The 13,607-nt window shown below is 38.8% G+C and overlaps 1 protein-coding gene across 11 annotated transcripts in view; it reads right to left on the reverse strand.

Annotated features, from left to right (window-relative positions):
- The window catches only part of PTPRM (protein tyrosine phosphatase, receptor type M), a 461,846-nt gene that overhangs the window by 316,592 nt on the left and 131,647 nt on the right, over positions 1-13,607 (reverse strand). For all 11 annotated transcript variants that reach the window (XM_017819524.1, XM_017819523.1, XM_017819522.1 and 8 more), the window contains exon 3: positions 3,171-3,436. In XM_017819524.1, the coding sequence (XP_017675013.1) occupies positions 3,171-3,436 (266 nt within the window). The remainder of the gene's footprint in view (positions 1-3,170; positions 3,437-13,607) is intronic.

The raw sequence follows: 13,607 nt of genomic DNA on the forward strand, positions 1-13,607 counted from the left end.
TGCACAGCTGCCTCCCCCCACAACTGACTCTGTGAACATGGAGGAAGAGTTCAGAAACAATGAAAAATCTTAAGTGTCAGCAGGTGAGTGAGGAAATTGCATCACAGATTTCTGAAAGGATGCAGGCAACCAAAATGGAGACAATTGACCATAAGCTGTCAAAATGGTGACAGCGCTTCCTCAAGAGTAAATTAGCTTATCTACAATAAAACCAGTGAAGTTAAACAGTATTTAACAGTGATTCCTTGTACCACCATGGATATTAACATAGCATAAGATGTTTTGGCACATCAGCTAAATTGCAGTACCTAACCAGGTATTATTTCAGATTAGATGCAGCAAATGCAAAGAAAACGACTTACTGTACTCCTCAGTGAAAGAAAGATTATGCAAGAATTTCTACATTTCCAGAGGTAAAGAGAGCACATGGAACCCACGACTGACAGGCTCAGGAACCTATTACATATCAGATAATGCATTGTAATTTGCCAAACTGCAGTACCCCATCCAAGCATATAAGGGTTCACCTACGAATAAGGGCGAGCAGTTCAGATGGCAGGTTTCAAGGAGGAAGAGGACGAAAAAGGTTATCTTTCTATTTCTGTGGCCAAGTGCCCATATTACTCAGACATCAGTTAGATGTATCACACTGCTAGAAATCTGATATAGATTATTACTAATAACATTAGTAATAACATTATTACTAATAACATTAGTAATAACATCTGAAACTGTCGGAGCTTGCGTGTATTTTTATGAATATGTTAATTTACCTTAAAATTAATAGTCAGAGTCAATGCTGCTTCTATTAAAATTCCCCTGTCCACATAGCCTTTTGGTTCAGAGCTACAGTGAGGCTTTGCAGCACAACCCTCCTCTTAACTGACTGATGATTTGCAGAGCAATTCTGTTGCATAAAAACCAGACTCTTTTCAGAAGAAGGAAACTGAAAGCTCCTCCACTAATTCACTCCACAGATGGGGACATTACGGTCCAGCCTTGGGCATTAGTGACACATTCACACATTTGCCCAGTATTTGGTGCTCCTGAATGACCCAGCATGTTCATAAAACCCTCCAGTAGATTCCATGTTACAAATAGCTCAAAGTTATATCTAATGTCTGCCACGAAATTGTCTGTGGGATGCTCTATACTCTTCTCCCACCATCCACTGAGGCTAACCACACAGGCTGGTCCTCACTACTTCAGGCAACATAGAAAGGCTTTTTAGCATCACTGGAGGGTGTTCTCAACACTGGCATCAATTGGTGATGTGAGGTCTTGCTGTTAGGCCAGAGAATCGTGGAGTATCTCGAGTTGGAAAAGATACTTAAAGATCATCAATTCCAACTCCCTGCTCCTCACAACACTATCTAAAACCAAACCATATGACTAAGAGCATCATCTAAACACTCCTTAAACTCAGACAGGCAACAAAATCTTTCAGCCTGAGAGATGCAAAGGTGGCTAAACCACACTTGGACTCTGTCATCAGGATATAGCCTCATGCTCCAGAGTCAGGTAGGATACAGCTTCTCCCACATGGCTGAAGTGAACCTCAGCTCTGCTAATATGCCTGCCCTCCTGCAAAAGGCACTATTATTATCTTGTTGAGCCTGCAGCCAAGTATAGGAGATCAATATGACGTTTGATGAGATGTTCATAAGCTTACCCTGAATCCTCTCCAGGAAGCCCCAACAATGCAGCTGTAGCAATTCCTAGCAATCTTGGGCAGAACACTGGATACTAATGTGGACCCTGTGAATAACCCCTCTACAACATAGCCACACACGACAGAAGGCAAGGGAAAATTAATGAGTGTGTTCTTCTGGGTCTTCAAGTATTGCATCCACTGACAGGTATCCCAAGTTCCAAGAGTAATATGATCCTGCCACTCCAAACTCATCTTTTGGACCAGAACTTTCTGTTTCATTGCCGGTGAAACAATCACAGCGCTAAAAACTCTGGGAAGTCCTTCAGCTTCTTTTTTTTCCTTAGAAGAAAAAGGGTTCAAAAGGAATGAGTTCAGTTCACTTGAGACACATCCTCATATATCAGTTGCTGCAGCTACAGAAAGAAGTCCACTATAACCTCCTAGAGTACCTCAGAGTGGACACTGACAAACTCATCATGAGAAACCTAGTCACCTGGAACCACACATGCAGGAACAGAAGCAAGACTCTGCCACACATGACACTGATAATCAGGGCACTGATGTGGGAATTAAGATGACCCCCCCTGGAAAAACATGGTGGAAGAGCAATATTGTACTTCCTAGGGAGATTTACAGTCAAAGAACCCATATCTTTGGAACAGCTTTTCTTCAGAAATCTTCACACCATAATTATGGTGACAATGTTCAGTATAAGGGACCAAATAAAATCCAAACTAAACTTTCCAAACTGCAAATGAAGATGGAGGAGCCTCAATAACATCTGTGTTTTACTGGTCTGCTCTTATTACACCACATTACTTGTTTGTGCAGATACAGACTATGCTTTCATGGGAAGAAGGAGAAAAACTGTTGAACTACTACACAACAGTAAATATCAGTATATTCTGTAAACCTTCCTACAGAAAAGCAGCACCCTAAGGAACTGTCAAGAGAAATTCTCCCTAAATCTCTAGGATGCAATCAGAACTCCATTCCTATGACAGCTACTATTATATTTATGTTTACTACTGGACAGAACAAATGGATATTACATTCAGAGCAAAGACTTAAACTGAAAATTCAAAGGATTCGACTGGTTTTAAAGAAACAAGTATTGCTGATCTAAATCAAACTTGAAGATTCTACTGTTATAAAATTATTGGCATTCAATTCCAGCATCCCTAATGAACTGAAAGAATGAGTGAATTTATTACAGAGAAACAGAGGTAATTGACTGAAATCAATGGAAAAATTTCTAAATTGTTTCAACATAATTAGTTCATCCACATTTAAAGCACATGAGTGTGCATGCATTTCATACACATCTATAAATATATATATAAACATATAAACACAGCCATATGTATGTAAAAACATTTAGCATCATGTACAAAAAAGTAATTAAGATAAATATCAACTAGACATACTGAAAGGTATTTTGATTTAAAATCAAAATTACGATTAAGAACCAGGTGACTATTATGAGAAACAAAATTTCACAAACAGTAAAACATACCTGATAATAATTGGGCCAGAAAGTGCTAATTGCCAGTTCTGTTCTGTTCCAACCACCAGTGATAGATGTGTTCCAGACCGGGTTACCAATAGGACCATCATTAACTTTCACATATATATTCAAAGTGCCAGGGCTAGATCCACTCTTGCTTGAAACATAATAGTGGAAATCAATACAATGTGTATCATTTTCTTTCAGATGGGGCATCAGGAGCTGAGCTTTCTGTCCCGCAAATCTCCCAGATGTATTAACCAACATGAAAGAACCTGCAAAAACAAAGTCACTGGTTCAATTCTTTCGTTATTTTATTTTTCTCTTCCTAATATGGTGATCTCTAACTAAAGCACCATTAGTAAAATAATAATAATAATAATTCATCTATTTTCCTTTGCTTCTATTAACATAACAGTAATTTGTATTCTGTAGGTATTTAATCTCCAATTACTTTTGGAGCATCTCAAGATTCTTTTGCAAAGCTAGTAGATATTGCAATCCTTATCCTACAGTTATAGAAAGGAAGAGACAGAAAAACCCAAACACTGAAGTGATCTGCACTGTCCTAAATCTAGAGATGTTAGTACAGAGTCAACTGTAGGTCTTAACTACCTGAGTGTTTCTATATGCAAGTCTTTATTGGGTTTGCCTGGCAAGGTTTTGGTGACGGGGAACTACAGAGGTGGCTTCTCTGAGAAGCTGTGAGAAGCCTCCCTCCATGTCCGGCAGAGCCAATGCCAGTTGGCTCCAAGATGGATCACCGCTGGCTAAGGGTGAGCCATCAGTGATGGCAGTAGTGCCTCTGCGATAACATAATTAGGTGGGAAAAAAGAAAACTGCAGAATTGCAGCTAAAGAAAGGAGTGAGAATACGTAAGAGAGACAATCCTGCAGACACCAAGGTCAGTGAAGAAGGAGAGGGAGGGAGCTGGTGCTCCAGGCACCAGAGCAGAAATCCCTCAGCAGCCCATGGTGCAGACCATGGTGAGGCAGCCTAAGGAGTCTATGGATGGAGTAGATATCCACCTGCAGCCCATGGAGGATCCCACACCAGAGCAGCCGGATGCCTGAAGGAGGCTGTGAATTCATGGGAAGTCCACACCGGAGCAGGTTTACTAGGAGGACTTGGAACCAGTGAGGGACCCATGCTGGAGCTGTCTGTGCCTGTAGGACTGCACCCTGTGGGAGGGACCCCACTCCACAGCAGGAGTAGACTGTGAGGAGTCCTCCTTCTGAGGAGGAAGGAGTGGCAGTGACAATGTGTGATGAACTTATCACAGACTATTTCCTGTCCCCCTGCACTGCTGGGAGGGAGGGGAGAGAGAAAATCAGGAATGAAGTTGAAACCAGGACGAAAGGGAGGGCACTTGGCATCCAGCCAGGGTCAATCCACCACAAGAGATGTAATGAAATTTAAGAGAATGATATGTGGTCAGATGGTGGGATGCAGTGTATGACACAGACGGAGTCTATCCAAAAAGTTCTCAATTTCTTAGCCTTACTCTAGCTAATCACAGCTTACTCTAGCTACTTGACTAAGTGTGACAATTGTCTCCCATACTCAAAAGCTGACAACAGAATGAACATATTAAAATACAAGCAAACCAGCAAGCTTTACAGGTTAAAAAAAAGCATGTTGGTGTGAATTTTATATTATCATCACAGCTTAAAACAACAAATAACAAGAAATGTAAAAGTATTCACATAAAATTACATTCAAGCAACCCTCACATGAGCAGCTAGTCAATTTATGCTCTGTTTTTCAATGCCTATTAATGCGTTTCGTTGAAGTGTACCTTCAAAATAATCATATTACAGAACAGATGTGAAACTAAAGAATTTGAATGGCTATATAGACATTAGAAAAATATAACATGATTTTCAATGTGTCACTGAGATGTGCTGTTTTAATGTTTCTGCTAAAATGTATCTGGTAAGCTCTTCCTAGTTCATGAGAGGAGTAGGATGTAAATAGATCCTCTTAATTGTTTGACTGAACTATCATCTGAATCTCAGCAAATAAGACACTTGGCAGTGTCATGACAGGTAAATCAGATCACTTAGGTTTTTTGGGGCAATTTGATTTCCCACTTGTGCAAGTCTCACCAACTAATGCTTTTAGAAGCTGAAGTCTCCTCTGCTCCAGTGCAGCTGGAGCAGCAGCTTCACCTGTAGAGCTTTTAAAGCTGAAAACCAAAGGACATTCAGCCATCTAGTGTGGCCTTCAAAACCTAGAGTTGATTAAATAACTTTTAATATCTTGCTGTATCAAACATAGTAACTTCTACTGTGGCCTAAACATATCTTCCAGACAAAATTTAAGGAAAACTTTCCTGGAGCAAGTAGGAATCTAAATGATGGATCCAGGAACATTGTACTGTAAGAGCCTGCTTCTGGTTTCATAAGAGAGCACCAAGCAAGGGTCACACCTTGTGTGCATGACAATGAAATCCTGAAGTGTCTGTAGATTAAGCTATGTAAAATCAGTCTGCTTAATGCAGAGACATTTCAAGCTAAGCAATAACCAAAAACTGATTATAGATACATCTGCAACATTACTCATTTTTCAAATTGCATCCTTTGCTGCAGGTGCAAGAATGTGCTCTACCTAGAATGGCTAGCAGTGCTTTTTTGAATAAAAATGCTTAGGTGTCTTCTTCCAGTGGACCAGATGAACATGAAACATGCACACAAGAAGTCCCAGGTGCACACCACGATCAGCATATGGGCAAATCTAATTTCAAGTGTAAGCCATCAACACTGTGTGGGTTTCACTGAGGTCAAGCAAAAAGAGAACATGGATAATAAATTTCATGGAAGCCCCCAGCTGATGCCTTAACTCTTGTCTTTGAAAGGTTGCCACATGACATAATTCAGTATTTGATTTGACAGTACCAGTTTTTCGCAGTATGTGAATTCTGATAAAGATCAACTTAGCTTCTACACCTAGCTTTAACTATGGATCTTCCCACAAGAAAAAAAAAAAAACAAAAACTAATGTGTATTAAAATGAAATGCCATAATCACCATCATATAATCATAGAATGGTTTGGGTTAGAAGGCACCTTAAAGATCATCTAGTTCTAACCATTATATATACATATATATTACTTAAAGCTATACAGTGTGAGTCACAAAAAGTGAATTGAATGCAGTAAAATCTTTCTTACAATTTTTTTCAAACCAAGACAACTTATCTTCAGTGTTAAGCCATGTTGAAATTTTCAACTTCACTACTGTCCTCTCTTAGATTACTGAATACTACTATGACAGAGGATTATATGCATCAAAAGCATATGGATAAACTCAGTACACAAATAAAAACTAAATTTTGACACAAAAAAAAGGGGGGGAGGGGACAGTTCTTGGCCATGAAAAAAAAACACAAAAACCAAAAACCAACAAAAAAAATCCATGGCATACTTTTTCACAGTGGATCAGTTCTCCAGAATTGCATATCACATATTTGGGGACATAACAAATGCACACAAAAAAATAACTGCAACTCTTCACTGATATATCTACTAGGAAACAGTTACCTACCAGGAAACAAGGATTCAACAAGAACACACATAAAATTATAGTCATTCATAAGGAGAATAAGTGCACATACTACTATAAACATCTTCCTTTTTAAAATTACTAGTTTCCTTAGATGTACTTTCATGTTTAAACACAGGGATTATGATAATTTCTTCAGTCAAAATGTTTAAATGGGTTTTATTTTGGTTCAGTGCTTAGGTCTATGTTTAGGCATTACACACATCTTGATAGTTTGAAATTAACACTGAAATCTAACTGAGGATAACACCTAAGGTAGCTGATGGTGCTCAACATCCATTAAATTTAGGCTTCTTTAGTCCACAAACTTGCTGAATCACCCATATGTCATAATTTTTGCCAAGGGGTTTAAACCAAGAAAGCAATGAATTTCCTGAAGTTGCTGTTGTTGTTTACAACTCCTTATTGCAAAATGTTTCAGCACTAATTCAGCAAATATTTGGTTCATTAAAATATTCATTTTTAAGAAGATACAATACTTGAAAAATTAAAATATAGAGTTACTCCAGAGTAAATGGGAAATAGAATATCCTGGTTATTCTCATCAGCATAAATGGAAATTTTCTGTGAAGTAAGCATAAAGGAAAATGAAATATTAGACACAAACAGATGCCCAAAAGACACAAGCATGACAAAAGAACTGAAAAAAAAATTGTTTAAAAAAGAAAATCTGAGAAGTGGAAAAGCAACGTACTGGTCTACAAAAAATGATGGGAATGGCACAAGAGAGATTTTTCCAGTCACTTCTGCAAGTTTTCACCTTGCTAAGATACACTTTTTATATTGGGAATGTCAAATGCAATGAAATTGAATGCAGTATCATTTTTCATGCATGAAGAAAATGTCACTAGTGAGCAAAGAGAGCTACTTTGTTGATTTTTCACTACTCATACATGGTTGAGGACAAATGATTAGTTTTACTAATAAATACAAGTAAAAAATTACTGATATTTAACTTATTTAAGTATCAGGACTGGTTGCTTTTGACTCAATATTTGAAAAATGTGCTAAATGATGGAATGCAGAAAGTCTGATTTTAAGAACAGATATTCCATGTATTACTTTACTGAGAGAGCACCCTTAGGGTGCAGAAAGGTATCAAAAATGCTGTGACTGGACAGTTCACAGAATCATAGAAAGGCTTGAGTTGGAAGGTATATACAGAGAGTTACCTTTTATTAACAAAATCTCATTCCCTAAATGCCAGCCAATACCACTGCCATCACTCACAAGGTATTGTGACTACTGTGAGTGTCCAAGACTAAGTATGGGACTGTTAAAGACTCTGGAACCGCTGTGCATAAGCAGATGAATTGTCAGGTTCAAATGTAATGGTCACCACTTTCAGACAAGGGAAAGTCAATATGTATGTTCTTTTATTTATTGTATTTCATAAACATGTGTACAGACCACTTTGCAAGTATTGCAGAAAGCAGAAGACCTGAATTCAATATCAGCCCACCTTGCACTTCAACTCCTAAAGCCTGGAACAGAAGAATTTTTATCTGCAGTATTTTTTCATACTATTTACTGATTTTATAGATAAAAGAAAATATATTTTCAGGTAAAATCTGCAAATTATGGGGCTGCTGTAATTTGAGAAAGCTCTCAAAGCATGACTACCACTACCTAAAGAAGCTGGAACTTTCATTCAAACGACATCACCCAACAGGTATGTGCACACAAACATCAGTGCTGCTTACACCTCTGAATTGGCATAATGAGATGTGCCAGTTGAGAGTCTTCCCTTCAGTGCCTCAGCTAACATCCATCAGTTCTGCTCATTAACTTACAAAGCAGTATTGTCTCAGGTGAATTTTTAGTCTTCTTTCGAGCAATATTTACTCATATTAAATTTAATGTGATAAATTTAATCATTACTTATTACCCATCCTAAAACCATCATTAATCTCAACTTTCAAGTTGTTTATCTTCCAAATTTGCAGCTACTCAAACTCTTGAAAAAAAAACCCATTAAACTATTCCGTCATAAGTCCTGCATATCGTTTGAAAAGATTAATTCACTTCTACTCATAATGCCATCATTGTTTTACCAGAACTAATAAGACTAATAAGCCTAATAATTCTTTTACCAAATTCAATTCTTAAAATTTTTCCTCATCTCATATGCATAGATACATCTCCCATTTTTTGTTAGATATTCCTTTGATCAAGTTCAAACATGAAATCACATATTTTCCAGTAATAGCCAGTAATAAAAACACTGCTTTCTGATGAATACTGCTTGTTTTTTCAAGCCTTTTCAATATTTAATGATTTTGACTACTCACCCTGTAATCTTTTTAGTGTTTTCATCATGACTATTATGTTTACAAACACTGTCCTGACATTTTGAAGGCTACTTCTTATATAACTAATATTACCTCTTTACAAAAGCAAGCAATGTATAGTAGGTCCACACAGACAGACGCAAGTTCACAAGCTCTTAGAGAAAACAACTGCATGTGCATAAATTCTGAGAGATTTGTCTCAGGTTTCAGATTCAAATTCTGATGCAATCATTGCATTTTAGGAAAAACAGAAATCAAAGTGAGAAAAGACTTCAGAACAGGCAGACCCAGACCCAGGGAGACTTTTAAACACAAAGCTTCCAGAAGCATCTCCCCAGGTGTGGAACAGTCAAATTCAGGTTGAGTATTCTACTTAAGTAGAATATATACCTGCAGGGAGCAGGTATATACTGGAAACAATTAACTGAAATTAATTGAAAGTAATTAAAATCAGAGGACAATGTGGATCTTTCCAAAGTCTTACTATCATAGAATCGTTTAGGCTGGAAAAAGACTAGAATGTTGATTTGGAACAAAGATTAGTTAATGCTGAAGGGTGGGGAAAAGGGATCACATTTGAACTGCAGTTCCACTCATGAACACGACTGGAAAGATTTTAATTTTTGTTTGGTTTGGAGTTTTTTTTTTTTGGTAACAGGAAACCTGACTAGCCTGAATTCAAGGTTAATGCAGCTACAAAGTAAATCTCCCTCTGTCTGATAAGGCGGGTCATGTGCAGTGTGGGCTATGAAATCTCCAAGGAGTTCTGCTACTCCTCTCATCCCTGGAGAGCCACCTTAGATGCAATACCATCACACGTGGAGGGTTTCCTTACCAGCCCTAATCACTCAGAAAATCCACAGGCAGATAATCAGTCAAGGTGTACACCTTCTTGGGAGAGTTTTTCACTTTTAAAAGAACTGTGCTCCTTCTGGGCTTCAAAGAGATAAGTTTGGTGCAGGACAACTTTCTTCTTCACTTTAATTTCTGTCATCCCACATTTGGCCTATCCCAATATGCTCTGGCAGCTCTACCACTATCTTCTAAAGCCAGTAAGAACTGTGCTACAAAATGCTAAAACTGTGAACTGATTTATCAGTTCACTCACAACAGAGAGCTTCCCACAGAAGGTTGCAAGTTTTCTTCAAATCTCTCAAGACTCCTCATGATGCAGTCAGCTGGACTTCTTTAAAGGTGACCTAATATATTTCCCCAGCTATAACATTTTTTAAGTTTTATGCTATGACTGGATCTCAAACATGCCACAGCTTTGAGACAGATCTGTCTGCACTTTTCCTTTAAAGTGAACCGAAAGGGCTTTGAAGAAGTGATGTTTTATTAGAACATAACTTGAACAAACTGTTTTCCGTCTGAAAACCCAGATTCTTTTGAGAGAGAGTGGTAAAATACAGCCATTTGAAAACAAATACCTTTTCTGCCCACGGCTTTGCAACAAGGACCCTTTTCCTCCAGACCTGCTCTGTACAGTAGCAACCTTCAATAGCCTTTTTGGATTCAACAAACTCTACTTGTTCTCCTCTGGGTCAACAGAAAAATCTTCCCTCTTCTCATCATCTCTGGCCTAGTTTTGTGTCTCTTCTCTATTACTTTCAGAAAACCCCCCAGGTGCGAGCTCTCCAGTCAGCACATATATTTCTGCCTGCCCTGTTCTTCCATGGAAAAACTTCTCCCATGGCCAGGTGCTCTCAAAGAAGGAATGCTCTTCTCTCCTGAGAACTTCCCCTAATCAAAAAGCATGCAGTTACCAACCATGGAGTTATGATAGCATATAACATACACAAAAAAATAATTTTAAAAGACGCCTTGAAACATTACCTCATTGTCACACACAGAATGATAGTATGTGCATGAAAAACTTTTTGCGTATTCCTTCTGTTTTCAAGGAAATGAGATGAAGTTTCGAACGTCACCAACAGAATAAAACTTGTTCAGCACACAAAGGCTCTCTCCCTGCCTCTGAGGCTACACTCACAGATGTTTCCTTGCCTTGTTTGTTCCTAATAGGGCACAGCTCCACTAGTTGATTGTTTAGCCTGGGTACCTGCAGTGAGATTGAAGAGGTCTGCCAGACACATCTGCTAAGCCTACCCTGAACAAAAATAAGGGAAGTAAAATACAGGATAGGGTATACAAAGGATTAAAGGATAGGAACAGAAATAGTAACAATCAACATTGTAACAAACAAATGGGCCTTGCTAAAAAAAAAAACCAAACCAACCCTTGGGTCTACACCTGGAGGGGACTGCAAGTACTACTGAAAAAGGCAGCAGCTAAAGATATAAAAAACTTCTGTGAAGTGCTTAACACAGTAAACAAACTGAGCAGCATAACAGAACACATCATATTAAAACCTGAGTAACTGAAACAACTGTTAATGAAGAAATTCCAGGAAACATGGGATGAGGCTCTACAAGTAGGATTCTTTGCATCACTGTTAAATCAGACGCTATTTAGCTTCTTTAACAAGGACATAAAAACAGATGTAAAATTTTCTCTAAGTAAAAATTGAATTATACAAACACTGGCAAAAAAACCACTAAGTGTCTGAGCAGCCAAATCGAGGCAACCCTCAGAGTCCAGGATGAGTCTTCCAGCCTGATGGGCACAGGGCTGCTGCAGTTCCATGTCCCCAGATCCATCTGGTGGTGAGGCTTCCCAACAAAGGCAGACAGACAGAGAGGGAGATGGCCTCACAGATCAAATATAGACAGAAAAAAGTGCCTTTACCAGCATTCGTCTAAACCCACAGAGCACTCACACAAACAGCATGGACAGCCCCACCCTGTACCTCCTCTCCAGGCAAGAGGAATCTGACCCTGCTAGAGGAACCCACACCCTGCTCCTCCCCATGAGCTGGCCCCCACACCCAAAAGGCTGCAACTTCCACGGTCTCACACCAGCTGCTGGCACTCAAATCCCTTCTACTATTCCCTGGTTAGCCTGGTTTGAAGTTTATCAGCATTCACACACACACGCTGAAAATCAGAGCACATCCACGCACAAGATGGTGAGAAATAGGATTTAATAAGAACTCAGGACAGATTGCGGTGATCAAGCATCAGGCATACTGATGTATGCACCAGCATACTGAGCGGTCAGACACATACACGTGATAAGACTCTTTTATCCCTTTATCCCTCTATTTCTCCCAAGCTTGCCCCTTCCCAAACCAACTTTACTCCTGCCTTTGGTCCCCACATTAACAGCTGCAAATGCAGTGAGAGCAGCAAACAAAATGGCAAGCTGTGTTTTCCAGTGAGTCGCTTACCCTATCAACTTGCATTTTATTATAACTTGGCATTCAAAGCATGAGACAGTTGTTCTGTCAATGAAGATAAGTATCTTTAAAACTAACCAGCACATGCTAACAATTACTGCTGCCGCCCAGAAAGTCTCCCTTCTGTTCTAAGCACATTCTCTTTGCTGCACCACCAATAACATTAGTCATTATTTTCGTAAACCATTCAACCATGCAATTCAGCATTTAAGAAACAATACTCAGGAGATAAGCACAAATCAGCTTTAACAGGTTTCAGGGGAGCTCCTAGGGCAAACCAGTTAGCTTTCAGATAAAAGCTTTCGGGAAGTAAATATAAGAAAGGAGGGAGGGGGGGAACACGGCTTGGTCCTGCATGTTAGCCTTATCTGAAAAGGGCCATCTCCAAGAACAGGGTTAAGTGCTACTGGTGCTCTTCTTTCTTCCCAATGACAGGCTGAAAGGTCTGTCAAACACAGAGGTTAATATAAAAAGCTTCTGAAGGCCCAAAGACAGTGAGCTTTACAACCTTTATAGAAATTCTATTTTCTTTCAGCTTCAGGTTGCTAGGTTAATGTTAGACTAACGATCATACCTATGTATACTCTTCCAAATTTTAGAACACCTCAGCAATAAGTTACTTTTAATTTAAAAGCTGACTGTCATTGTACTTGCTGCATACAGTATTTCCTGGAAATCATTCTGCCACCTCGCCGATTACTAATTTCCTAACTACTGGTAAAAGCAAATTGTTATCATAATACTATCAGGTGTATATACTGCAACTAAGGTGTTGTACAGATGAGTATCTGCAGTAACAAAGCACATGCAAATAACATCCATCTTTTGAATTACACTCAAATGTCTGACAGTCTTCCACAGACCTGTAAGGCATAAACCAAAAAATTACTATATTGCCTATGGCAATATAGAGCCTTCCAAAATCTTGTTTGACGTATCAGTAATTTTAGAAGCATATTAGCCTCAAGGGCCTTTCTGTTACTGGAGTAATCTACTCTTGGTTTCATGAGTGTGAAGAAAGACAACTCATAAGAAATCTACATTATCCATCAAAGTATCTATCCAACAAAACAAAACAACTCCACATATCTACAGTAGGTGACAATGTAATGTTTAACCTACTCTTTCGAAGCGAAGCAGCCATCTTTGTCTCATCTGTTTAATACATTCATCTGAAAGTTCCCTTAGCATGGGCCATGTATCGCCTCAGTTCTTCCACTTCCACATGAAAAATCTTGCTCAGAAATTAGAAGTTCACCAGTATAATTACAATCACAGTGGCTTCTCTAAAATA

This window comes from Lepidothrix coronata, unplaced genomic scaffold, assembly GCF_001604755.1.
Source record: "Lepidothrix coronata isolate B3197 unplaced genomic scaffold, Lepidothrix_coronata-1.0 Scaffold75, whole genome shotgun sequence".
In the NCBI taxonomy this organism is placed as follows: Eukaryota; Metazoa; Chordata; class Aves; order Passeriformes; family Pipridae; genus Lepidothrix; species Lepidothrix coronata.